Raw genomic sequence first — 26,893 nt, 5'->3', positions numbered from 1 at the left:
AGCGTCCTGCAAATCCAACGCTACCATCCAGTCTCCTGGGTCCAGGGCAGCTAAGACCTGAGCCAGTGTCAGCATTTTTAACTTCTCCTTCCGGAGGAAGCCGTTGACGTTCCTTAGGTCCAAGATAGGGCGTAGGCCCCCTTTGCCCTTCTTGGGTACCAGAAAGTAGTGGGAGTAGCAACCACACCCTACTTCTGGCCCAGGAACGCGCTCGATAGCCCCCTTGGCCAAGAGGGCCGTAACTTCCTCCTGCAGAAGCCGCAAATGATCCCCCGACACGCGGTGGTACTGCGGTGGAATGTATGGAGGGGTCGCCTCGAAGGGGAGGAAGTAGCCCCTTCGGACGATTTGCAGCACCCACCTGTCCGACGTGACTGTGCGCCAGTGGAGGAGGTGATGGCGAACCCTGCCCCCCACTGGCGTCACATGGGCCTGAAAGCACGGACTAGGAGGGTTTTGAGGCGGATGCTGCGGGGGAAGGTGTGGACTGACCTCGCCGTTGTCCCCGACCGCCGGCACGGCGGTTTCCACGGCCGCCAACGCGTTGGGTATTACCCTGCAGAGCGTGGCTGGCAGCTCATGTGGGTACACCCCTTCCGTGGCCACGAAAGGAGTGAAAGGCAGCCGATTGCTGGTGCGGGGCCGAGAGGCCCAAGGACTTGGCCGTAGCCCTGGAGTCCTTAAAGCGCTCAAGCGCATGGTCTGCCTTGTCACCAAAAAGGCGACGGCCATCAAACGGCATGTCCATGAGTGTATTCTGGACATCAGCCGAGAAATTGGCGGACCTCAACCAGGCGTGGCAACGAATCGCCACCGTCGTTGCCATCGCTCTGCCCAGAGAGTCGGTGGTATCCAGTCCACACCGGATCGAATAACGTGCCGCATCTCGGCCTTCCACAAGGGCTTGGCCGAGTTTAGACCGTTCCTCCAACGGGCATTCTGGCAGAGAGTGGGTGTAACAGCCCAAGAGGCAAGCGGTGTTGGAAGATCGCAGTCCCAGACTCAGGGAGGAGAATACTTTCTTGCCGTATTGCTCGTACCTCTTGGATTCCCTGTCAGGCGGCGCCGACGGGAATGCGGTCTGGGAATTTGAGGCCTGGATCACCAGGCTCTCAGGGGTGGGGTGGGTGGACAGGAAACAATGGTCGCCGGGGCCGGGCGGTGGTGTCTGGCCACGTTCCTATCTACAGGCGAACCTGTAGCGGGCCTGGACCAAGTGCCCAAAAGAACGTCGGTCAAGGCCTCGTTAAACGGCAGCAGAGGCTCGTCTGAGCATGACTGCGGCTTAAGGACCTCAGTGAGGAGGTTAGTCCTCACGGCCGCGAAGGGGAGCTCCAGGCCCAAGGCCTTGGCCGCCCTCATCAACACCACACTATAGGTTGCCCCCTCCTCCGTAGCCACAGTAGGAGGTGAGACAAAGCCAGTGTCCGGCGAAGTGTCAATACCACTGGCCTCCCCAAGGTCACCTGCCCAGTCCTGAGACTGGCATTCACGTGCCAGAGGGTCCTCAGACCCCTCCCAATCCTCCTCATCACCCATCTCCTGGTACTCAGGGTTAGAAAATGATGGGGCCGGTTCATGGAAAGTAAACTCTCTGAACGGCGTCTGAAGCGGCGCCCCTCCGGCCCCGGAACCGGGTCGAGGGAGGCATCAGGGACGGCGCCGCCCCAGGGAGGTCGTTAAGTCCACCGGCGACGACCCGGATCTGGATCCAGCGGGGCCCTGCGGCGCCGGCAGCGTCGGAGCCGAAGCACCCGATGGCGTCGGGACCGAAGTCCCCGACCAGCTAGGCCCCCCAGACTGGTCCGCTGGGCCCGAAGGCGCCGCGGAGCCCGTCGGAGGAGAGAGGGACCTCATGGCCATGAGGAACCGCTCGATCTCCTCCGGCGCCACGTTAGGCCCAGGGACCGGAGTGTATGAGGCGCCTGCGACTCAGACAGAGCCGCGTGGGCGGTGTCCCCAGAATCCCCGGCCGCGTCGCGGGGAGTCGGAAGAGCGATGACGTCTCTTCGACTTCTTGTCGAAGAGACTTCTGACGACTTCGACCCTGAGGAGTGATGTCGACTCCCGGAGCTCCAATGGCTCCTCTGCTGCGACCGGTCCCTCGACATCCGTCCGGACCGGGACCTCTCGGCGCGGGGCCGACTGCCGGAGTGCGAGCCGCTTACGGGACCGCTCCCGCCTGGCCTTCGAAGTCAGGGCCCGACAGTCGGAGCAGGTCTTGTCGTCATAAGACGCCGAGGCAGTGGAGACACCGATGGTGAGGGTCTGTGACCGACATCAGCCGGTCGCAATCTTCACAGGGCTTAAAACCTGGCATCCTTACCGGCACCGTTCGGAGTCGAAGACTTCAAAAAAGGATGATCAAAAGATCAAAAAAGTTTAGTCAAAAAGTGACTAAGGTACCACTTTTTCCGGATCTGCGCTGCTGGCGCATAAAAAAGAAGAATGGACGTCAGCACGCGGAGGCAGTGTCTAAGTACTCAGACGACATCATCACGGCGCCCACGACGCTGACAACGGACGCGGAGCCGCAGACGACGCCTACCGACGCGCAAGGGTACTGCAACACAAAAAGTTTCCGGATCCAGTCTGACGCCTGGGGATATTCTAAGGTAAGGAATCTATCACTAATGTGTCTCTTTCAGATTATAGTTGTACATAAATATCTGAACTTTGTCCTTTTATTCTTCCTTTTTTCCTTTCAATTCACTTGAGCACCCCCTTTTTTCTTACTGCAGGTTGCAGTCTTCTCTTGATCAATTATTTTATGAACATGTAAATAAAATTGTTACAATAAGAAGAGTGATCAAGTACAATTGGCCTCTTGTATAATTTTTGTGTTGGGGTTGTTGCATTGATAGTGTTTATTTGTGTGGGTTTTTTTGGGAAATATTACATCTTTTTACAGATTCCATCTGTTTACCTTTAAAAAAATAAGATTTACATTAAGTGGCAGTTTGAAGTTGTGTCAAGGACCACTCTGTTTTTATATATAAATATACCCATAGGGACCATGGCAACATGGTACTAGCCAACAACACTAATTTTAGAAAACAAAAGGTGGACCTACCTGTGTCATCAGCTCGGCCGTTGGACAATCGGAAGGAATTGGAGTGGCTCCCAGCCTGCTTATATTTCTTGAACCTAAATAACGAGACAATATTCTACATTAGCTGCTACAGTTTTGTACTCAAGAGCCCTACTCTGGATCCTTTAAGAAAGATAGCACATGCTAAATTCAACAAGACCTGTCCAGTGACTCCACACAAGTAAATTTACAGTAAAATGTAGAAACTTCCACCACAGTCTCCCAGGTCAGAGACAGGTACTTAACAGATATATGACTCATGTCCTAAATTTTCTTATTATTCTTCAAGGCAGGAGGGCTGCTGCCCTATGCCCCTCTTGGGATAGGGGTTGAATCCAGACTCCTAGAGGAATTTACTTGACAACCAATTATGCAATCATACAGCAGAACAAATAGTATTTAGCAGTCAAATAAGTTGGAAAACCGAGGTGTCAAAATAACGTATTTAGTCAGAATTAAAGCAATCGTGATCAATACATATTGCCTTAAGATGAAGACCTTGTTTATCAGTTATTGTAACTTTATTTAGAATTCATATTAAAGGGACTCTAATTATTATTTTTAGGTATCCCTCCCCTACAGAAGTGCGTCAGCACAGAACGGAAAGTAAGAATAGGAGTCCCTAAGTTTCCCCTTTGCCCATATGTACAGAGGGTGTATCATGCAAGGCAGAGAGGTCCTCTCAGGAACATTCCACTGCCTCAGAAGATCCTTCACACTGCAGTACTCATAGAAAGAATTAATGCTGCGGTGGGTGAAGACCAAGGAATCCACTGGAAGTGTTCAGTGGAGGTTAACATACATCAGCATGCGAACAGTACTGCTAATCGGCTCTTTGGATACATTTAACCTGGATCAAGGGTCTCGTCACAGAACGTGCTGCAATCAAATGACGCGCTAGGAGGAGGCCGTGAAAATGGAGGACCCCCCCTGTACTCGTCCACCTGTCTAGAACACCACACAAGGACAAAATCAAGAGCTAGAGCTGGGTCTGCGTCTCCGTCAAGGCATGGGCCTAAGAGTCATCAAGCTCACATACCTTTTTATACATTGGGAGAGGCTAGCTAACCTCATTTTCTAGATTTCTTCCACTTTCTATAATATTACCTTTCAATTTGCCATGACACGGATGACTGCCCACGAAGGACCTCACATTGTACTATCCCAGCATGGCCACAAATGCTCCCTATAAACTACTACAAGAGGTCAACACCCCTTAAGTACGAACAGCGAAACACTGATCTCTGCAAGGGAAGAGGTTACCCCTACCTCAAAAACCATACCCAACCCTACACACCACTCCTGCGTGTCCTTTCGAGGCACGGTGTACCTTTGTGGACTGCACATGCTCTTATTATATATATAAACATTTAATCAAGCTGCTGAGAGGATAGCAGACACTGCTCTTCATGACCCCTTGCCCATCACATATTACTGAGGAGGAAGGAATATGAGCAGATCCAGAGAATGAGTAAGGAAACACTGGAAAAGCAGGCAAAGCCATAAAAAACAGCCTCTCAACTCGACTAGACACCAAGTCACAAACAATGCCTAACAGTCTCTGTTCATTCAGTATTTGTGGCATCTTTGACTACCAGGTACTGCACCGAGAGAGTCGCAAAACTAAGGAAGATTGGGCACTGGGATGCCTGCCAAAACACTTGCATAAGGAAGGAACTAACAAAGATAGCAGATAGGCACACAAACGCGTAGCATACCTATCAGAATTCCACAAATGACCTCTTTTAATGGTCATTTGTGGCACGCTCATTGCTCATGCTTTCTCCCTCTCTCTTATATGTAATCTCATGTTGTTTATTCTTTCCTACTATCAGCGGTTATGACGAATATGAAGCAATACTTTGCAAATCCAGTGCATTCCACCTGTTCATTACACTAACGTCGTAAATCAAACAAGGAAGTCGAAGATCAAAAGAAATCTTAGCAAACATATCTGCACTATCTCATCATTTACCTTGTGTGTTTTACGCTTTCAGCTGGCAGCACAATGTACTTAAGTACACGTGCGAAGAACAGTTGTTACAGCTCATGTTTAATAAATCAAAATGGAATTATACTGATCAAGGTGCTCTAAAAAGTGACGGGGGTGAGTGTCTGAAAAGTTTCAGCGCTCCGTCCATCATCCCCTTTGGTATCGCTTTGTTTGCCCTAAAATGGCTGGGTATGCCCAGACTTGGGTCCCTTGCTCACTGGATTCAAGCTAGCCTGGCTGATGAGGAGTGTTACCCTGAAACCAGTCCCAGGATGCTCGTTTCCGATTCAGGAGGACATGGCCTGGCAGTTCGGCTAGACTTTCCATGAGGCACAGGGTCAAGACTGATTAGCATATAGCTGGGTCTAAACTGAGGTGCCGAAGTGAGCAGAAGAACGATGATGTGGAGAAGTGTGGCTCAATGGTTAGAGCAGGCAGACCTCGATGCAGAGCTCTGGCCAGGGACCAGGGTTCGATTCCCGCCTCGGCGGGTCTCGGGCTCATTAATTCCCCTGACCGGATATTCTTGCCTCAGTGCCTATTCTGATCATGGGTCCCACGCTGCAACTCTGGGCAATAGCTTGCTTAGTCTCCACAGCGGCCCCCACAATGCGAGGGATGCCTGGTCTGCACCATGGGGGTGCCCAGGAGTGGACACTTCACAGGGAAAGCCAGGAAGGGTTCCACAGCGGTATTCGTACAAGCGCTGGGAAACCCACTGCGGGTAGCTGTGCGCTATACAAGTACAAAAAAACAAACATGATTCAACCCAGATCTGTGACTAGGGGTGAGTGTCTGAAAACTTTCAGCACTATGGCCATCATCTCCTTGTGTTTGCTAGAAAGGAAACAAGCAGCTTACTTAACGTTCTTCCTTTTATACTGTCCATGGTACCAACACCTCTACATTTTGAAGGAGCAGCCGGCCACAAAAACAGACTTATCAGAAGTGCACGCTGCACAGATTGCGGATGACAATCTCTCTACTTCCTTACAATTGGTAAATGTCCTAGTTAGTCATTCCTCCCACATCCATACCGATCAAGTACTACAATGCCAATGCTGGTGGATGTTGTACACAAGTGAATACCATAACACATCCATTAATCATTCTTTATATCCAGCACATCAAACCAATCTAAGAAACGCACAGGAAAATACCAGCACTAGACGATAGACAGGACGGGATGAGGTAGAGAGAGTATAGTGGTGAATAGTAAGAGAGCAATTAGCATTACTGACAGAAAACCAGCACTGCAACAAACAAAAAGGATTTATAAAGCACAACAGACCCTCCCCGAAGTGTGTCCCGGCGCTGAGACTATGGGGCAGTGACTTAAACCAGATCAAAAAGCCAAGGCTTCAACTCGGTCTTAATGCCAATTCAGACACTTCATGACGCAGCTCAAGAAGTAGTCTGTTACAGGCATTAGGTGCCAGAATAGAGAGACCGAGACTGGCTTTCCTTGAGCGATCAATCGTTGGCATCACCACCATGGCAAACTGAAAGGAGCAAAGCTCCCTCGTAGGAGAGTAAAAGTGTACTCCAGATTCGAGATATACAGGGCCTAGATGACATAAGGACCTATGGGTCAAGACGAGCACCTTAAACAGGATACGTTTCTTGACAGGGAGCCAATGAAGAGAATGCAAATAAGGATAGACTGCATTTTTAAAAGGGAGCTTAAGAAGAAGTTGTTCAACAGCCCTTCGGACTACCTGAAGCCTTTTGATAATCAGGTAGGCTGGCAGGCCTAGGTAGAGAGCATTGGCATAATCAACTCTAGAAATGATTACGGCCTGAACCACCGTTTTCCTGGCAGGTAAGGGATGAAAATGGCCACAAATATTAGAGTAAGGAGAATCCCAAAACAGGTCCCCGCCAGGGACTGGAACTCTAATCTGTTCTTTACGAAGACCATAATATGTAGCAGTCAGCAGCAAACTGTAACTTATAACTTTTAAATTCATATACGGCACATTGATTATGAGAATTGTAATCACTAATAGCCAAAAATCCAAACTTCAACAAATCAACAGACATGGAATAGCTGACGAGATCGGTCAAACATTGCAGGTCATTTCGGAGGACTTTAATGCAGTCCACCACTGCAGGTCCTAAATGTCTATACAATCTAACTGCTGCTTTACATCTCACAGAGACACTCGGATATGGATGATACTAAAATACCCATTCCAAACATATCTCTGCACTTCGCTTTCTCTCCCACCATGCCAGCTCAGGACCACAACTATACAGAAAAATCTCAGATTGGACAACCCAGTGCAATAACCAGATCAACACACTTTCATAAGAAATACCATAAAGGGGCCTGCAGAGCCATTCAAAGCTACCAGCATACTAAAAACCATAACTCTGGCCATCTGTGCCTCACACCTCCTCATCCACCACACTGCTATACGCTGCACACCATAATACAACAAGATCACCTTGGTGGTAATCACGCACAACATGGAAACACTTCCTACATAAGAACAAACCAAAGACTACATCCTTTCAACCGCATACCCTACACAATGTAGCTTGCTACCCATGTAGGTAAGCGCTTCAGCAGCCCAAATAGGAGTTGTAAGGGCTTTACAATTGCTGTATTACAATATTGTAAAGGCAGCCATAAGTCAGGCATCTCTCACAGATGTGCCACAAGTACAGGTGCATTTTACATGATTTATAATTAATATTTGGTAGGATTCCTCCCCCTACATAGGTGTGCCTAGTGTGATGTAACACGAAGGCTTCGGAAGAAATCAATCAAGAGGGGTAAAACCATGACCTTTAAAGGGTGGAAACTGAAAACCATTTACAGTGAACTTATGTTTCCAACAGTCAGATCTAGACATCAGCCCTTGAAACCCACATGCAGTAAAAGGAGTTGGAAGACTTTGAGCAGTAAGAGCTCTAATATAGATTCCAGGCACTGGGATACACCCGCCTGCCTCCTCCGTTCCCTTCCCTGCCTCCTCAGTTCCCTTCCCTGCCTCCTCAGTTCCCTTCCCTGCCTCCTCAGTTCCCTTCCCTGCCTCCTCAGTTCCCTTCCCTGCCTCCTCCGTTCCCTTCCCTGCCTTGTCCTTCCCTGCCTCCTCAGTTCCCTTCCCTGCCTCCTCAGTTCCCTTCCCTGCCTCCTCCGTTCCCTTCCCTGCCTCCTCCGTTCCCTTCCCTGCCTCCTCCGTTCCCTTCCCTGCCTCCTCCGTTCCCTTCCCTGCCTCCTCCGTTCCCTTCCCTGCCTCCTCAGTTCCCTTGTCCTTCCCTGCCTCCTCAGTTCCCTTGTCCTTCCCTGCCTCCTCAGTTCCCTTGTCCTTCCCTGCCTCCTCAGTTCCCTTCCCTGCCTCCTCGATTCCCTTCCCTCCCTCTTCAGTTCCCTTCCCTTCCTCCTCGGTTCCCTTTCCCGAACACCAGTCATGCCCCAATCAATTGTGGAAATTGAACCAAGAGACAAGGGCACCTTCAGGAATGGATGCCACGAGGAATCCCACTAGCCAGATAGATCGGCTCTTGGATGTATCCTCCGAAAAGGGCCTTCTGAAAGATTAAGTTCATCTGTGTGCTTTCAGGCCTACATGCTTACAATAACATACAGTCCTGCCAAGCGTCACGCAACACGTGTGACGCCCACGCATTTCAGTGCGGTGATCCGCATCACCGCACTGAAATGAAATGTCACGCATTTTGCACCTGCCAGGCCAGCCAACGGCGTCTGTCACTGTGCCCGTCACTCACTGTGGCTCTCTGCTGCTCGAGGTGCTGCCTGTGTCCCAAACAGTAAATAGCAGACTGCGCAGCTCTCTGAGAGCCGGCGGCGGGCGCTACAAATGTATCGAGTTGCACTTGTCTGCCAGGAGAGCTGCCTGTTGCCCTGGAAACAGCTCAAACAGAATGCGGGCACATGATGACAGGGGCCGGGCTGCCTCCACAGTGCAGCCAATGATGATCACCGACGTGTCACCAGGGGGCCGGGTCCTAAATCCGGATGTGCGGTACTCCCGCGTCACGTCGTCCGGCCGCCAACAGGAAGTTAGTACGGTCGGCGGGGGAATCTGAGAGTGAGCGTGCGGGCTTCCTCAGTTGCTCACTCACAGCCTCGCTGCCTCAGCCTGCGCATACAAAATGTAATATTATTATTTACCGCCCGGCCGCATAAGTGGTTGGGTGGGACGAGACCCTAATGGCAACATCATGATCCATTGAGTCACCTGCAGTGATTCACAGTGACTGTCACTCCAGTCTCAGCAAATGGGCGCCCGCGCATCAAGCATCGTAATCCTCCTGATGATTGCGGGAAATTCTGGAGACCTGGGCCGTGCGGCTCACCGCCGGCAGTGTGACTGAGACAGAGATAGAACAATTAGGTAATAAATGGCCAGGCAGCCGCCAATGTACGTTGTAGTCATGTGTTGTGAAGTTCAAGTTGTAGTCTTACTTCTGTGAAGAGCTGGCAGGGTCCGAGGCAGCCTGATGCTGTCGGCCAGACACCAGAGAGAGGGGAGCAGGCCGGTGTCGCGTGAAATCATTAAATGCAGCTGTTCTCGAGCTGTCCTCTCCTGAATTAATTTCAAGTAAGAGTTTGCCTAGCCCTGGAGTCAGTGAGGGGCATAAAAGAAGAGCTATTGTGGTAATAAACATTCAAATCTGTGCTCGGCTTCCCTTCCGACCTCCTACAAGTTCCACGCACACAAGAGTCACACCTACACTTGCAGGCACACACAGACTTGCACATAGCGTGGCCCGTCAGTGACACGCAGACCCACACAACATTTACGGCACAACAGTTTTCTCAGACCGGTGGGCTGATGTAACATGATTTCGCTATGCTGGCTAAATGTTCACTTGACACAGTTTTACTAATGCCACTATACATGATGATCTATCATTAACCTTCTGCACAGCGCCACCTGTTTTCTCTTGAAACTGGCAAACGTATGTATTCTTAAAATAAACTTTCAGATTTCGATTTCCATGTTAATCATTACCATTTTAAAATACGTATGTTGTAACCTGGTGCAGTTTATCCTTGGTGATGGACCAGTTGTTGCTTTCATGAATGTGGCACAGGGATTCCGAGTTTTTTTGGTGGCTGCTCTCTGAGATTACCACGCATTGTCATTGATTAACTGTTATGGCTTAACAAACCATTTGTTTTAACTGAAATGTATACAAGACATAACATTCAACTTTATTAAACTATAGTCATGCTCCCAAACATGTATTTTATTGTTTATTATGATGCCAAATATATCTGCCACATGACCCTGTTGGCAAAAGAAAGCAGGTTGGTGATCTTGTGTAGGCACTTTAGGTACATTGGGCAGTTTTGAGGCAGTTTTCATACCATAACATGGGCTAATTTGTGGAAACTATCTTATTGCATAGGCATAACTGTTGATTCAGTTTTTGGTTCTCTAACATGCATCACTAAAACTGCTACACGTAAGACATTTATATGTTACACATCAGAAGACTGAATATATGGCTATGTCACACATATGCAGTCTCAAAATTTGACAGCTATGTATTAGGTCAGTGCAATTGCTCCAGATAGTTTACACACCCGAGGCATGTTATTCTTCCAAAATGCCAGGGGTTAACTTGTTTCACAGTTAGAATTAATATTATGTGTGAATGATGTGTGGCGATTTCTGTCTGCGCCAGAGTCCAAAACCAAGCTGTCAATATACAATAAAATATGATATGGCGCTGCTCAATTTGAATGCAATCGCTGCAAACGTTTTGTGCCTAACCAGACAGAAACATAATACAGTACTGGTTGGCACAGTGGCAACTGTTATAGTGCTATAGGGTCCCAGTCTGCTACAGAAAGCACTGCGAATATGCTATGCTATAAACTTTGGTTTTTAGGCTATTGCACAGTCATGAATGATCAGATCTATAAGATCCTCTTCTGAGCAGCTACTGTGCCTGCCTGCCCCCTGTTACTGAGAACTGCAGTCACGCAGTCTATCTCTGGTTATTGTGCTTCCATTTCTGGTGCTTTGGAGCGGTTTTAAGATCTTCTCTGAGTTTCTCATTGCTCAAATGGCTGTCATTTCTGATATTTATGTGTTTCCCTCGTCTTCATTGCTTGATTTTGCTCGCGAGAAAGTGTCACTCAGTCATTGAAATGTCACTCATAATTACACTGAAATTGTGAAAGTGTCACACATAGCAATCTGAAACCTTGGCAGCTATGAACATAAGGGTGATTTGCACAATCATGCTCTTGCGCAGCTGGTCTCTAACTTCGAACTCCAATTAATCGATTCGTATTTGATATGACTTTATGCACATGAAGACTATTCAGTGGTGAGAAAGGTGGATAGTGCCAAGTCTCAGAGACAAACATCAAACTTTTCTGAAAGAGAAGTGAGCAGCAGAAAAGGACTTGGCAAGCTTAGGTGCCAGTTGATCACAAGTGCTGGACACTGAAGTCAATGTGTAATTACGAGATTTAGTGATTAAGCAAAGGGTTGGAGGATTGCAGGCGCTGTACCGCAGCAAACGGACATTTTCTAGATAGAAAAACAACAATTCTACAGTTGGGGAGGGGCAGAGAATGCGAATGAGAAACTGTTAAGAGGCTAAACGTTTTTGATGCAAACAATATTGTTTCCTAAAACCACTTCCTTAAATGGTTACTGTGTGAGGTCAGGTGGAACCAGGCTCAGATCCACACAGGATGTGGCTTATCCACACGAGGGTTTCGCTTTTTTAAGCCAGTCAAGCCATCAACAGACAGAGGCACCTGGAGTGCAGGGCGGCTAGATGAATGTCAAAGGTGACAAATAGGACACCGCCCAGTGGCTAGGACTCAGAATCCAGATTTGTAATTTGGCACCTAATAATCAATCTTCTTGTGGAATTTGTATAGCCAGAAACCTACCATTACACCACAGGCAGAACAGGAGTCACAGGTACGTTTTGCTATATTTACACCGAGTCATTCAAGTGCTGGTAGGTCTGTGAAAACTGTACGTAACAGTTCACAAAAATATTTTTCATCTGCCAAATAAATCCTTGAACTGGAGCTCTGGGTGTCCTGTTTTCTTCAAGAGTTTTGAAGTTTTGTGGAGCGAATATATATATATATATATATATATATATATATATATATCCATATTTATCTATATGCATATCTACCCACCTAAATATATATAGAACTATCTATATATAGATATGTATAAAAAATGCTCTTTACCCATTTCTCTTTCCATCTCAAACTCTCCACCTCTCTACCATCCCAGGTCCATATATACACACACACATATACATATACACACTACACACACACACACATATATATATATATCTATATATATATATATATATATATATATATATATATATATATATACACACACATATATATATATTTATTTTCGCTGTAAAAAACAAACGTTAAAATGACGTTCGCCAGGCCCTGTGCACTGAAATGGCGGCTGTCACATTTCTCCTTATGTTGCAGCCAGCCAATCACAGTGCGAACCACCATGAGGCTTGCAGGAACTTTTTGCTACTGTGAGAGCAAGATGGCTGACAGGAGGGAAAAAAGTCCCCACAGCCTAACAGATTAATCTATTATTTGAAGTTGCATGTCTGCAAAAGTCTCACGAAACCAAATCATACAGATATACATAAAGTTTAACCTTCCCTTCCCAAAAACTACTGAACATATTTCCACAAAATTAGGAAAAACACACTTCCTGGGTAAAGATCTAGGTTTCTACCACATTTGGTGTAATTCCGTAAAGCAGTTTGGGCTGTAGCACTGTACAAAATCCCTATGAAAACTGTGTTTTTGGACACTGCCCCCTATTCTTTTTTTCCCTTGGTCCCCACTTGATGGATCACCCAGAAACTTTCAAGAAAGGAGCGGAGGTAGATGGCTTTTTATGAAAGTTCCATGAAGATTCATCAAAGATGCCAAAGTCATTAGCAAACAAGAAAAAATTGCTCTTGCAATGGTAACTAGGTTTGAGCTATAACTACATAATGTTGAACTAAAAGTGAAGTTATAGTTAGGTATGATGATAAGATATTAACTTACTCTTAAAAAAAACCCCTAGAAATTCACAAAAAAAAAAACAACAAAAGTTCAAGTGCTATTATAGCGAGGTGTTGAAATAAGATAAAAACTAAAGTTTAAAACAAAAAAATGGTTGGAATTCTTCAGTTCTAGTTAATTGGGCTAACTATAATTTGTTCTCCCACTACGCACTGCTTAGGGCCTCACATATTACATCCCTCATGACATCATTACTGACATCATTGATGACATCACAAACTGGTTACATCGCTAATGACACAAGCATCTACAGCAGAGCTGTTGTATACAGCTACACATGTGGGTCCATAGCATGACAAAAGCATAAGCCCTGGAGTTAAGTTTGATGGTGCAGGTTATATGTCATATGGTACATCGTTTGAGTGTGCACTCCGCTATCTTGTGAGTGCATGGCTTGGTTCAGAGACAAGCAAAATTGTCCATCATCCCAAAGACATATATTGCTCTTACTTTTCGGCTGCACGTAGGTCACATTAGATTCAGATTGCTCCGCCCCTGACAACAATCATAACTGAAGCAGTGCAGGGGGTAATTACACTCTCAGATCATGGCCTAGTACAGTGCCCACTGATATTGTTTGATGAGACTTAAGCGACTCTACTTGGTGATTAGAGAAAGTCTTAGTTGGAGACAACTGCTGCACAAGAGAACCACTACACAAATCAAACAGTTTACAAAATTGAACAACACACTTCCTTGCTGACAGCGTGGAGCACTTCAATGGCATTACTGAGTAGGTGTAACAAAGGGAAGTCAGAATGGGAAGGAGGCAATCACTGGAAAAGGAACTTAAATAGCGGGAAAACCAACACAAAGTCACATCCCAAAAGATATGGCAGGGTCCTAGCAATACAAGGGCGATTCACGTTAGGACTTAGTAAGAAGAGTGCATATTAGCAAGGGCGCTACACAGTGTTATTATGAAGAAGGCAGTAAGGCAGGAGACTACTAGCAGGTAAAATTATATGAAATTAAAATAAGCCCAGATGTTCATAACATCCATAATGGATAAGGACGGCAAGCTAATTAAGCAAAACACGATAAGTAAGAAGCCTTATGTAAATTTTACAGTCCCCTCCATCGTAGAGAATCTATGGACTACTTCAGTCTGATGCCTATTATGCCAAGGGTGTTTAACACCATAAAAAAAGAAACCGTATAAGCGGATATTAGCCCACGGGTGATACAGGAGTAGAACAAGGAAAGACTAAAAAGCGAACCTTTGGGTAAACCACAAGAGATTGGAGCAGACTGAAAAGATGATCTGCTTGGCATTGGTCCGACAGAAAATACATAAGCCAGACTAAATGTGGTCTCCCAAAGCACATATGGATCAATGGGAGGAAGGCATTTTGTGGGAGGCCATACCAAACACTAATGATAAATCAAGTAGTATTAAGAGAAAAGCATTACTGGATTAGAGGCAAATTCAGATCCCCTCTAAGATGCTGCTTAACACAGACTGTTCTGAAAGCCTTCCTGAAACCAGACTGATGAGAATCCAAGTGATCCCCTCTTCCAGGTGTGCAGATAGAAGAAAGTTCACATAGGTTTCAAGCCCGACAAAATAAACATAGGACTGTAGTTCTGGAAATCCCATAGGACAGCACTCTTTTCTACTTGAGGTAGCTGTCCTATGATGGACTACTTTGGTGATCGCTGGTGCTATTATACCCACCCATTTGCTGGACAGATGTCCAGGGGCTGCCTTGAGGCAAAGGATTTTAACTCAGGGTAAATTAATCAAGAACCGGCTTAGATTAGAGGAGTCTTCATAGACTAGTTCACTCTCATTAGGACAATCTGAAAGAGAGGTGAAGGTGTGTTGAAGCGTGGTGATTTTGTCCTGAAAATATGAAGTCAAATTCTCAAACGTTGCATGGGGAGCAGCAGGTGGGTGTAAAACTGACCAGAGAGCCAAGATCTTGTAAAGTTTAAAAACTGCTTTGGGTCGGTTACTCGCAGTTTTGATTTTATTGCCCAGGTTTTCACTATCACCAGACAGGTTTTTCTTTGTCAGACGTCAAGTAGTGCCTTCAAGGTGTGCGCTACCTCCTCCACAGAGACTTTTGCCCATTTACTTTTAGTGGATCTAAAAGATGGAGATTTAGAATGTATGAAATGTTAGCTGGCACATACAGAAAACAAAACTACATAACGGTCTGACAATCCCAAAAGCAGGCACAAGCCAATGATGATAAACTTGTTCGGCGAGAAGAGACAGTCTAGTATATTTCGACATGGGTGGCGTCTACCACATTTTGTGTAAATTCGACGTTTAACATCCCTTAAAGAGGTTTCAACTTCTAATAGGAAATCAATGTGAATATTAACGGCTCTACATGTCATTATACAACTCTTCCTTATGACACATAAATGCCAACATTTTAGAAGTGAACAGAAGGAGATAAAAAAAAAAAAAGATAGTCAGGGGAATGTTTATCCCCTCCACCCCCCACTTGATTTCTTTTGAAGACGAGGCCTGAATCAGGTCTATTGGCACGTACGATGAAATCTATAAAGGCAGGACAGAACATGAGATTGTATACCAGAGGTCTATAAATTAGCAGGCCTTTAAGCATTACCTTTGGAGAAACTCAAAAAGTTAAGTATAAAAAATAAATTGAAAAAACAACAAAAATTCAACATTCAGAAAAGAAGTCGCCTTTAGAAGGGCAACTGTTAGTAGGTGTCTAAAGAAAATTGCCAGTTTGTCACCTGTTTTATGAAGGACAAAGCAAAAGATGCGATAACCAGAAGGGATTGTGGCTTCGATCTGATGGTGTTTCAGTTGCCAGAATTGCATTATGGCGACTACATCGAACTGGTGCGCTTCAATAAAACGGTGCGTTTCTGACCCGGCGTTGAAGTCCAGCAGTTTAACACCCAGGATAGCTTGAGTTAATATTGGTCCCATGTTCTACGGAGGTGAAAAAAGCGATGGGGGTAATGGGCCAAGGGAGGTGACTCTGCATGGTGCAATAGTAAATCAGGAGCCGACAGAACAAGGCGTGAAGGATTGAGAGCCAGAAACTGGAATCTAGACAGAAAAAGAGTAGTTGTCACCAGTAGGGTTTGGTGGGTCCCGTGATATAGGGTGGGTGTGCCCTGAAGCTATGTTCACATAAATAAATGCTAACTAAGATGACAAACTAGGCCCCAGCTGTGCCAGTCATGAACAGACTCCTTTCCTTGGTGAAACTACTCGAAATTCAGACCCAGAAGGAAGGTCACCGCGATAAAATGGAAAGAGAGAGAGAGTGGTCGGGCTAACCACCCCATAACTACAAGAAAAGTAAATGCTTTTAGAAAGAATTCCGTGTGAGCCGTAAACAGCAGCACCAGAGAGCAGTCAGAATGAATCATATGTTCACAGGGTGAGGTCTGCGCCATCCATTGGATTAAGCAGTCTGTGAGCCCGGGTGGGGTTCAGCCCTGTCGCTATGTCGATACAAGAAAAATACAAACCACGTGAGGGCAACTCAAAAACAAACGGCCACGAGCAGGGAACTCCCTCGTTGTCGTTTTTACTCCGAAATCCAAACCAGAAATAAACGGGAGAAAACTAAACCAATTAAAAAAAAGCTTCTTTTAAGCATAATGATACATTAAAAGAACTAATTAAAATCAGGAAAGCGGTTGAGTCAGGTCCCCCTTAACTTCAAAGAGTAAAATCTACCAACTATACTGTGGTTTCATAAAGCAGCGCACCTCCGATGCTTATTGGAGGGTCTAAAGCAGAGATAGATACTTTCTTCACCACCCGTGAGCTGGGTTCTAAGAACAAGAATGTTCTAGAGAATTCCAAGGACACAACTGGGCCCTTAAACCAGACATAAAACCTACTTTGCTACATGAACTTTACTACCTGTGAAAAAATCCTTCTGAAAAAGTTTCAGACACAAATGTATCTAATTTACTGGAACTATAAATTGCTCAAGGAAAACGGTACAAAAAGCAAGCAGTACTACGCAAGTGGAGGAAGAAATGACACGAATGTCACAGAGGACCAATGGAATATAATAATGAGGGCCGAAAAAAAGGTACTTCATGTGCTCAAGGCCTGGAGTCTTGCCTCAAAATCCTTTATAGGAGACATCTCGCACCCACTAATTCTCTCACATGCAATAGATAAAACTAGGTCAAATAGATGCTGGAGGGGCAGTGCAAAGAAAGGGGAGGTAACACATCTCGTGGGCCTATACATGCCTGCCAAGTATCACGCATCAGGTGTGACGCTCACGCATTTCAGTGTGGTGTTCCGCATCACCGCACTGAAATGCATTGTAACGCATAATAGGCTGATAGCGCCCGGGCTGTCAAGCCGGTAGGGCTGCTTACTACCTGAACTAAGCTGTGGCTGGCAGCGCGTCGTGGTGTACGCGCGCACAGCACTGGGCTTCGTGGGGAATGTCTGAGCTAGAAGCTGCTGGTGCTACAATGCATCAATGGAGACGACGTTATGATTCCCCCAGGCGTGGCATTACATTTTGACCAACGTCATAGGCGTCGGCCCGCACGATGTTACGTCCTGCTGCTGACTCGGGCTGCAGTTGAGTCCGTGGGTGGCACGCTGGCCTAGTATGGAAAATTATAGCAGCGCTGCTGGCACCGCCGCGAATGGTGGTAAATTAAAATCAATCAGCCAAGAACTAGCCAGGACCACCAGATCCATCCCCAAGGGACCGCAGCGCATGCAGAGCCCACTATGCAGCAGTGGTGCCTGCTGCTGAGCCAACAGGAGAGACCGTCACCAGTGTTGCAGAGGCCAGGCCAGGCTGCTAGGATAAGCTTGCGGCACTGCAGTAAAATCCTGCAGACGGCCCTATCCTGAAATGCAGCTGTCGCTGGCTGGCGTAGTCCTGGACCGCGGAGCTGCTCAGACCGGTGGACCGGACGTAAAGGAGCTCGCTGAAAGTAAGTGTCAAGACATTACAGTATTAGCAAACAACTAGGCCGGGCCAACAGACTTTCAGCTTTCCACTGCTGCACTGCCTGAGGGCCCAGCCATCCTCAGTGCATTGGGGAGGGCGCTGCGACTGCCCCCCAATCAAAGCGCTGATGTCTCTGGCCATAACACGAGTGTGTGTGCGCGCACGCAAGCCAAGGTATAAAGCTTACTCAGCTCTTCGAGTCTGATGGTGATTTTAATTCACGCGTCCAACCAGCAGCCAGCCATAGTCTGTACCACCTACTTTATGGCGACATGAGTGAGTCTGTGGAGAAGCGTGGCTCAGTGGTTAGAGGCGGCAGACCCGGAAGCTGAGATCAGCCGTGGACCAGGGTTCGGTTCCCCGCCTCGGCGGGTCTCGGGCTCAAAAATTCCACGGACTCGATAATTCTCGTTCCGGTGCCTACTCAACTCACGGGGTCACACTCTGCGACTCTGGGCAATAGCTTGCTTAATCTCCACTACGGCCCCTCGCGGCGGGATGCCTGGCTTTCACCTTGTGGACACCCTGCTGGGGTATCTCACAGGGGAATACCAGGACGGGTTCCCTAAGCAAGCGCCGAGATGCCTACGGGTAGTCGTGCGCTATACAAGAGCGTAATCATTTCATTTCATTTCATTTCATCATCATCATTTCATTTCATTTCATTTCATTTCATTTCTGCCATAACCGGATGGAGTTAGTGGCTGAAGGGAGGATTTTGCAGCTCACTGCGACAAATATCTGACCTCTCATTTCATACCGTCCCTGCTGGATCAGTATGTTTTCACTCAGCTCTGTGACATTATCTACTTGACTCTGTACTGTTTAACACAGTTTGGTGAGCCTTTTCTACCATTAGCACTTACTTATTCTCCTCATTTTGCGGGTGGTATATTTTCATTTATATTGCCTAAATTAATTATTAAGGCCCAAATTTATGCGGAAGTTATGCAACAAAGGGCATTGGCGGGGGAGGCGTTATACAAACCCTCCTTGTGAGGTAACATTTGTGTTAGAAGGTGGCTGTGAGTGTCACATGGTATGGGAGCAGCATACACTGATAGCTCGTGCTGGGGCTTCTCAGCATAGTCCGACCAGAGGGAGGATGAAATGCGTTACTTTCCTGTAACTGCAGTTATCCAGTATTAGTGTCTTTCATAGATTCACATGCCTGAATCATTCCCCGTCGTCGAGACGGGAGCCTCCGGTATATAAAAAAGTAATGTCCTAGAGACATACATAGAAAAAAATAGACCTAAGGATCCCACCTTAGTGTCCTATCCACGTCCTTTTGTAAAAAGGACCTAAATAGAGTAGGCCCAAGGGTCCCACCTTAGTGGCCTATCTGTGTCCTTTTGTGAAAAGGACCAAAGTCAAGAAGCCAACCAATCAGCTACCACCTCCTTCTAGAACCTTCCTGTCAGGAGCCCAAGTCTCTCAGATTTTCGTAAGCACCAAGCTAGGTAGGCGTAAACTTGTTAGAGAGATAGGTGAGTCCTTCCAGGGGAGGCAGGAGGGTGCATGTGAATCTATGAAAGACACTAATACTGGATAACTGCAGTTACAGGTAAGTAACGCATTTCTTATCCAGTATTTGGGTGTCTTTCATAGATTCACATGCCTGAATCAGAGTAGCGAGCAATATATTATGCACATTTCTGATGGTACAGCATATACTATTCCTTAGATAATACACATCATGCGAGCATGAACCATCATTAGACATCCACAATAAGTATTAGTAGAGAAATGTGCATACCAGAGAAGGATGGAGGGACGGAGGAAGGCTCACCTTACTGAAATATATATATATATAGCTCAACACTTCTTGTCCCACTACTGCATCCTTCCTCAGCTCCGTATCCAGGCAGTAGTGCCTAGTGAATGTATGCGGCGACTTCCATGTTGCCGCCCTGTAAATGCCAATGACTGGCGCACCTGCGAAGAGGGCCATAGAAGTGGACATAGCTCTCGTGGAGTGCGCTCTCACTTTGGAATGCAATGGCTGTCCAGCTTGGTCATGACAGAAAGTAATGGCTGCAGAAATCCATCTGGAGATTCTCTGCTTGGTAAGTGGTAGGCCTCTCCTAGGTCTACGGTAAGCTACTAAGAGCTGGTTAGATTTCCTGAATGTTTTAGTTTTACCAATGTAAAACTTCAAGCATTGTTGAGATCCCTAGCATGCAGCGATCTTTCTGTTGCCATGCTTGGGTTTGGAAAGAAGGAACGCAGAACCACAGGTTTATTTAGGCGGAAGTCCGACGGGACTTTTGGGATAAACCTAGGATTGGTTCTCAGGATTACTTTGTCGTTTTTTAAAACCGTAGAAAAGGATCCTGGATTAAAAAACTGCTGTAGCTCACGGACCCTCCCTGCAGATGTGAGTGCCAGGAGGAGCGCTGTTTTCCACGAGACATACTTCAGGCCAGCTCTGTGTACTGGGTCAAACGGATGTTCCATGAGCTGGTCAAGAACCGCATTGAGATGCCAGGCAGGTGGCAACACACTTACTGGCGGGAAAGATCTGTATAATCCTTTAGAAATTGCTGAATCGACCTGCTTGACCAGAGAGATAGACTCGTTGAAGTTCTTTTATAACGAGATATTGCTGCTAAGTGTAGCTTAATAGAGGAGTGGGCCAGGCCCTACTGTGCCAGATGTAATAGATAAGGTAGATTTGCTCCGGCGAGGAGGAGAAAAGCAGAAAGTTTTGATCTGCACACCAAACACAAAAGCGCTTCTATTTCAGGGAATACGTTTTGGTCGTTCCATCTGCCCTTGCTCTGGCAAGAATGTCCCTACAGTCTTGTGGAATATTCAGATTGTGGAACTCTCGGAACTCAGGAGCCCGGTAGCTAACCTGAGAGACTTCAGATCCGGATGTTGTACATTATGAGGAGCGATGGACACTGCCGAAGGTGGATCGGCGGCTCCAGGGATAGACGGTGGCGCTCTGAACTAATGTTGCCTCGGCCAAGTTGGGGCTATTAAAAGTAGAGTATAAGGCTCCATCGAAATATTCCTGAGGACTCTAGGAAGCCTCGGGAATGGCGGAGAGGCGTACGCAAAGACGCTTGTGCCATGCGATGGAAAATGCATTCCCTAGAGACCCTGACTGGGGATGCCAAACTGCGAAGTGTGGGCATTTGGCGTCCATTCTCATCGCAAATAGATCGATTTGCGGCGTGTCCCATCTGGAGAAGATCTGGTCGATAAGTGGTTGATCTAGCTCCCCCTTGTGTGACAATGTTTTCTGCATGCTCAACGCGTCGGCGAGCACATTGTCCGCGCCTGGGACATATTCCGCCCTTAGGGTTACATTGTGGAGTATGAGCCAATACCAGACTTTTTTGCGACTCGCGAGAGAGTGTCAGCGAGCGTGTCCCTCCCTGTTTGTTGAGGTAGTGCATAGTCGTGGTGTTGTCTGTCCGGACGAGCACCAGGGAATATTTGATTCTTGGCAGGAAAACATGAAGGGCGAGGAAGATCGCCCGTAATTCGAACAGATTGATATGTAGTATCTTCTCCGTAGGAGACAACTATCCGCTTATCTGTAGCTCTTGCAGAAAAGCTCCCCAGCCTTCCAAGGAGGCGTCTGTTGTGGAAATATGAGGAGTAGCCGAAGCAGGAATGACAAGCCTTGAGACAGGTTTTGAGATGACATCCACCATCGATGGGCTCCGACCATCTGAGGATTCACTTTTATGTGGCCTTCGAATGACCCTGTGCATTGGACCCACTGCTTTGAGAGCGCCTCCTGAAGATTCCTCAATCGTAGTTGACAGTGAGGAATCAGGAGGATACACGCTGACATCATCCCCAGGAGGGATTTGAAGAGGCGGACTGTCAAGGCTTTCTTCGAGGCTACTATAGCAGCAAGTGCAAAAGGCTTGTTCATCCTCTCTCTGGATGGGAAAGCTTTTGCCGACCGTGTGTCCAGGGTTGCACCTAGGAAACTGATGTACTGAGAAGGTTGTAGGACCGATTTTTCCTGATTGAGGGTGAGACCCAAGCAATCGAAAAGCTTTAAACAGGCATTGGATGACCTGGACGCATCTTTTAAGGATGAAGCCTTGACCAGCCAGTCCTGTAGATACAGAAAGACTTGGTGATGGCAGTGTCTGAGATATGCCGCCACCGTGGCACGACATTTCATGAATATGTGCGGTGCAGACTTGGGCCCGAAGGGCAAAACACAAAACTGCAAGTGTCTGCCCGCTACTGCAAATCTCAAGTACCGTTTTGTGATTCCCGTGAATTGGGATATGGAAGTAAGCGTCCTGTAGGTCTACGGACGCTCTAAAATCCTGCTTATACAGTAGCCGCAAGACCTCCTGGACCGTTACCATGCAAAACGACTGCTTCTTAGGAATTTGTTGAGGGCCCTGAGGTCCAAGATTGGTCTCCACTTCTTGTCTTTTTTCTGGATCAAAAGAAGTGGGAATAAAACCCTTATCCCTTCCGAGATGGAGGTACTCTCCCTATAGCTCCTATCTGCAGCATAATCGAGATCTGTCATAGAAGCAGCCGTAGATTTTTGTCATTTCCGCTGTCCTTTACCTTGAAAGGACGACCTCCCCAAAAAAGAGGATTGCTTGTTTTGCTGTTGTTGGTGCTGTTGGTGCTGTTGGTATTGCGGTCTACTCTGGCTTGAAGAGTAGGAAGACTTGTATTGATAATTCCCTCTGTGGGAAGACTGTCCACTTCCTCTATTTCTACTAAAGGACTGGTTCTTATACTGAAGAGTGCCCAAAGCACTCACAGTGTCTGCTTCGTCAATTTTTTGTGCCCATTAGTAACTGGCTGTCATATGGCATGTGCAAAACCTATGTTTGCACCTCAGGACTGAAAGAGGTTGCCTTTAGCCATCCTTGGAGCCGCAAGACTGCTGCTCCAGCCAACTTGAGGAATCCTGTCATAGCTATATCCATCGCGCAGACTATAGTGTCTGACGCCGATGCTTCACCATCTAGCAGAATCCTTTTTACTTCCTCTTTGGATGAATTTGGCAATTCCGACAGGTACGGGGCTATGTGTGCCCACAATTGTCCATGATAGCGTCCCAAGAGCGCTAGAGCGTTCACGGCCTTTACCGTGATTGCCGACATTGAGGAAAACCTGTTCCCAATGTTGTCCACTCTTTGCCCTATACTTCTTATCCAACTGGTGATACAGAGGGGGTGTTCTGCATGATCCTTACCCCTTCTGACTATAGGTAATTGATAATCTGTATTGACCTTACAGCCTTCTTGAGAGGTTCTTTAAAGTCATACAAGAAGCCGGCCTGTTCTTGAGAGGTCATTAAGATCTTAAAACGTTGAGCAGCCCTCTCTACCACAGTATAAAAAAATTCCAGAATTGGCGGATTTTTCCTTCGTAGATCGCCGTCATAGACTACGCCGTCGAAGACGAGCAGTCCTAGATGAGGCCGTCATAGACGACGCCATAGACGATCCGTCGTGGACAAGGTGGCCGACGCCGTCGCAGACCAGCATTTGTAGACGAGGCCTTTGTAGACGAGGCCCTCATAGACGAGGCCCTCATAGACGAGGCCCTCATAGACGAGGCCCTCATAGACGAGGCCCTCGTAGACGAGGCCCTCATAGACGAGGCCCTCGTAGGCGAGGCCCTCGTAGGCGAGGCCCTCGTAGGCGAGGCCCTCGTAGGCGAGGCCCTCGTAGGCGAGGCCCTCGTAGGCGAGGCCCTCATAGACGAGGCCCTCGTAGGCGAGGCCCTCGTAGGCGAGGCCCTCGTAGGCGAGGCCATCATAGGCGAGGCCATCATAGGCGAGGCCCTCGTAGGCGAGGCCATCATAGGCGAGGCCATCATAGGCGAGGCCATCATAGGCGAGGCCATCATAGGCGAGGCCATCATAGGCGAGGCCATCATAGACGAGGCCATCGTAGACGAGGCCCTCATCGATTCCGTTGACAGGCCGTCGTAGACGAGCAGTCGTAGACGAGCAGACATAGCGTCGTAGACGCTCTCGTCGTCGACGCTCTCGTCGTCGTCGACGCCCGTCGTAGTCGGCGCTGTCCGTCGTCGTCGACGCTCTCGACGTCGCTCTCGTCGACGCTCTCGTCGACGCTCTCGACGTCGTCGTCGCTCTCGTCGTCGTCGACGCTCTCGTCGTAGACGAGGCCATCGTAGACGAGGCCATCGTAGACGAGGCCATCGAAGACGAGGCCATCGAAGACGAGGCCATCGAAGACGAGGCCATCGTAGACGAGGCCATCGTAGACGAGGCCATCGTAGACGAGGCCATCGTAGACGAGCCATCGTAGACGAGCCGTCGTAGATGAGCCGTCGTAGATGAGGCCATCGTAGACGAGTCATCGTAGACGAAGAGGCTGTATCCCATGATCAGAGGAGGTGATTTTGACGGCTCAGAAGTCGTCTTTTTTATGTGATTTTTTCTCCAAAAGCAAGTTCTTTACTCTCCTTTACCACAGAGTGAGGAGATTTTGAAGGACTGCGCCCAGAAGACCTTTGAGCGGTCTTTTTGAGGGCCTTCTCAGGACGTCCCCCTGAGGAATCAGTCTGAGGAGATTCTCTTCTGAGGTCTCCTAGACGTTGAGGGCAACGCCTCATCACAGTAACTGGAGAATAAATAAAAAACAACCTCCTTTCTGGTCTTAACCATATTAAAAGTCGCCCTTCACGACCTCTCAAAGACTTACTTGAGATAGTGCGACATAACTTCAGAGTGAGAAACAGAGCAGAGCAACTTCTTGGAACAAGAAGCACAGGCTCTAACCTTACCAGACCTTCTTTAAAGAATGTATTTGAAGATAATCCATAGTAGAAAAGCAAAGTTATTTAATGAAGTGAAAATAAACACAGAATCTGAGCCGAGCTCAGAGGAGACTCCCTTAGCACAACGTGCGGTAGAAAATCTGAGAGACTTGGGCTCCTGACAGGAAGGTTCTAGAAGGAGGTGGTAGCTGATTGGTTGGCTTCTTGACTTTGGTCCTTTTCACTAAAGGACACAGATAGGCCACTAAGGTGGGACCCTTGGGCCTACTCTATTTAGGTCCTTTTTACAAAAGGACGTGGATAGGACACTAAGGTGGGATCCTTAGGCCTATTTTTTTCTATGTATGTCTCTAGGACATTACTTTTTTATATACCGGAGGCTCCCGTCTCGACGACGGGGAATGATTCAGGCATGTGAATCTATAAAAGACACCCAAATACTGGATAAGAGGTGGTTCTGCTTAAGTTCACCCATGGGAGATCTAGCCTATTTTTATGATTTCATGGGGGAGGGGGCAGCGTTATGGAAGATGACTCATTTGCAGGCAGTGCGGCCTTCCACATCCTGTTTGGTACAGTCGAGTCCAACGGTGCTTTGGTGCAGTTTTAAGATATTCTTAGAGTTTCTTGATGCTCAAATGGGTGTTATTTGCGATATTCACAAGTTTCGCTCGTCTTCATTGCTTAATTTTGCTCGCCAGAAAGAGTCACTCAGTCATTGAAATGTCACTCGTAATTACAGTGAAATTATGAAACTGTCACAGAGATCTGAAACCTTGGCAATTATGCCTATGGGAAGCTCAGACTTCTGGAGCGACTGCAGATTCCTTACCCGTGCTCCACACAGTGCTAGGTGCACACATATGAGTGTCTTACTGCCTTTCCATGCCCTTGGATGCAGAGCACGAACAACTGCGGTACGAGTGTGCTAAACAGGTGTATAGCTGCCAAGGTTTTAAAATCGCTTATGTGTGACATTTCAGTAATTATGAGGGACATTTCAACGACTACGAGTGACACTTTCTCGCGAGCAAAATCACGCAATGAAGACAAGGGAAACAAATCAGAAATCACACCTGTTACAACAACGAGAAACGCTAAGAATCTGGAGCCGTAAAAATAAAAATGTCTTGAAAAATTAATCATGAACCGAAGAGCAGTGCTGTGTATGTTTTGAGGTACATTGTTCCTCCTTTGCTAAAATAATTATTACAAGATGTAGTCATGGAAAACAAACTTGCATGAAAAAAGATTTCCCAAGATTTCCTATTAACGCACTACTTGAAATGAAGCCCTAGGCCTGTCACAGCCACAGAAAACAATAAAAATCAGTGCTATATGAAAGCTGTCCAGCTGGACAGAAAATGTAATAATGTATCAAATCACATAAAACACAAGAAGTGGGACACAATCCTGCATCCAAAGCAACATATATAACAAAGAAACAAATGAACAGAAATTCACAAATTCAGAAAAAGGCTCAGGCAGGACAAAAAATGTGTGTAACTAGTATAAGGAAATGCAACAAGCAAACAATATGTTGAGACACTGTTACACATCAGTAATTAACTCATTTGCGGTCACGGTGCATATAAGGTAGACGACACCTCAATCCCGTAGAAACAATATTGGGACCATCACTAGGATGTGAAAATTACATGCCTGATGGGATTTTAGCCAAGCGTAATAGCAGGGAGCAAGCAATGAGGCAAATGTGATAATGCCAGGAAGGGATTACTGCGTTCACACGAAGGTACGTTAGATCACTCAAGCGTCTTGGCGCATAGCAAAGAAGGTAGGGTGGGATTGGGGCAATTACAAATTGAGGATACTGGTATGGAGAGGCGCAGTAACCTATTTACATGAATAGCGGCAACCAATCCAATTTGGAATTATATGAAAGATGTTGTGAGTCATGCAACAATGATGCGAGTACTCTTGAGCCGGTACAATGATCTGTGTATCCTTTCGTATTCCGGTGTGCGCCGAGCACACCAGAATACCGACGGATACATTGATCATTGTACCGGCTCAGGAGTACT

At 47.0% G+C, this 26,893-nt stretch overlaps 1 protein-coding gene across 4 annotated transcripts in view; it reads right to left on the bottom strand.

The window, feature by feature from the left end:
• Positions 1-26,893, bottom strand: part of PTPRA (protein tyrosine phosphatase receptor type A) — a 724,758-nt gene that overhangs the window by 330,171 nt on the left and 367,694 nt on the right. For all 4 annotated transcript variants that reach the window (XR_013608377.1, XM_078678706.1, XM_078678707.1 and 1 more), the window contains one exon: positions 3,074-3,147. Coding sequence is in view for 3 of the 4 variants with exons in the window: in XM_078678706.1 (XP_078534832.1) it covers positions 3,074-3,147 (74 nt within the window). In the remaining variant the exon portion in view is untranslated. The remainder of the gene's footprint in view (positions 1-3,073; positions 3,148-26,893) is intronic.

Source organism: Lissotriton helveticus, chromosome 2_2 (assembly GCF_964261635.1).
Source record: "Lissotriton helveticus chromosome 2_2, aLisHel1.1, whole genome shotgun sequence".
Taxonomy (NCBI): Eukaryota; Metazoa; Chordata; class Amphibia; order Caudata; family Salamandridae; genus Lissotriton; species Lissotriton helveticus.
This window is presented reverse-complemented; position numbering and strand designations above follow the sequence as displayed.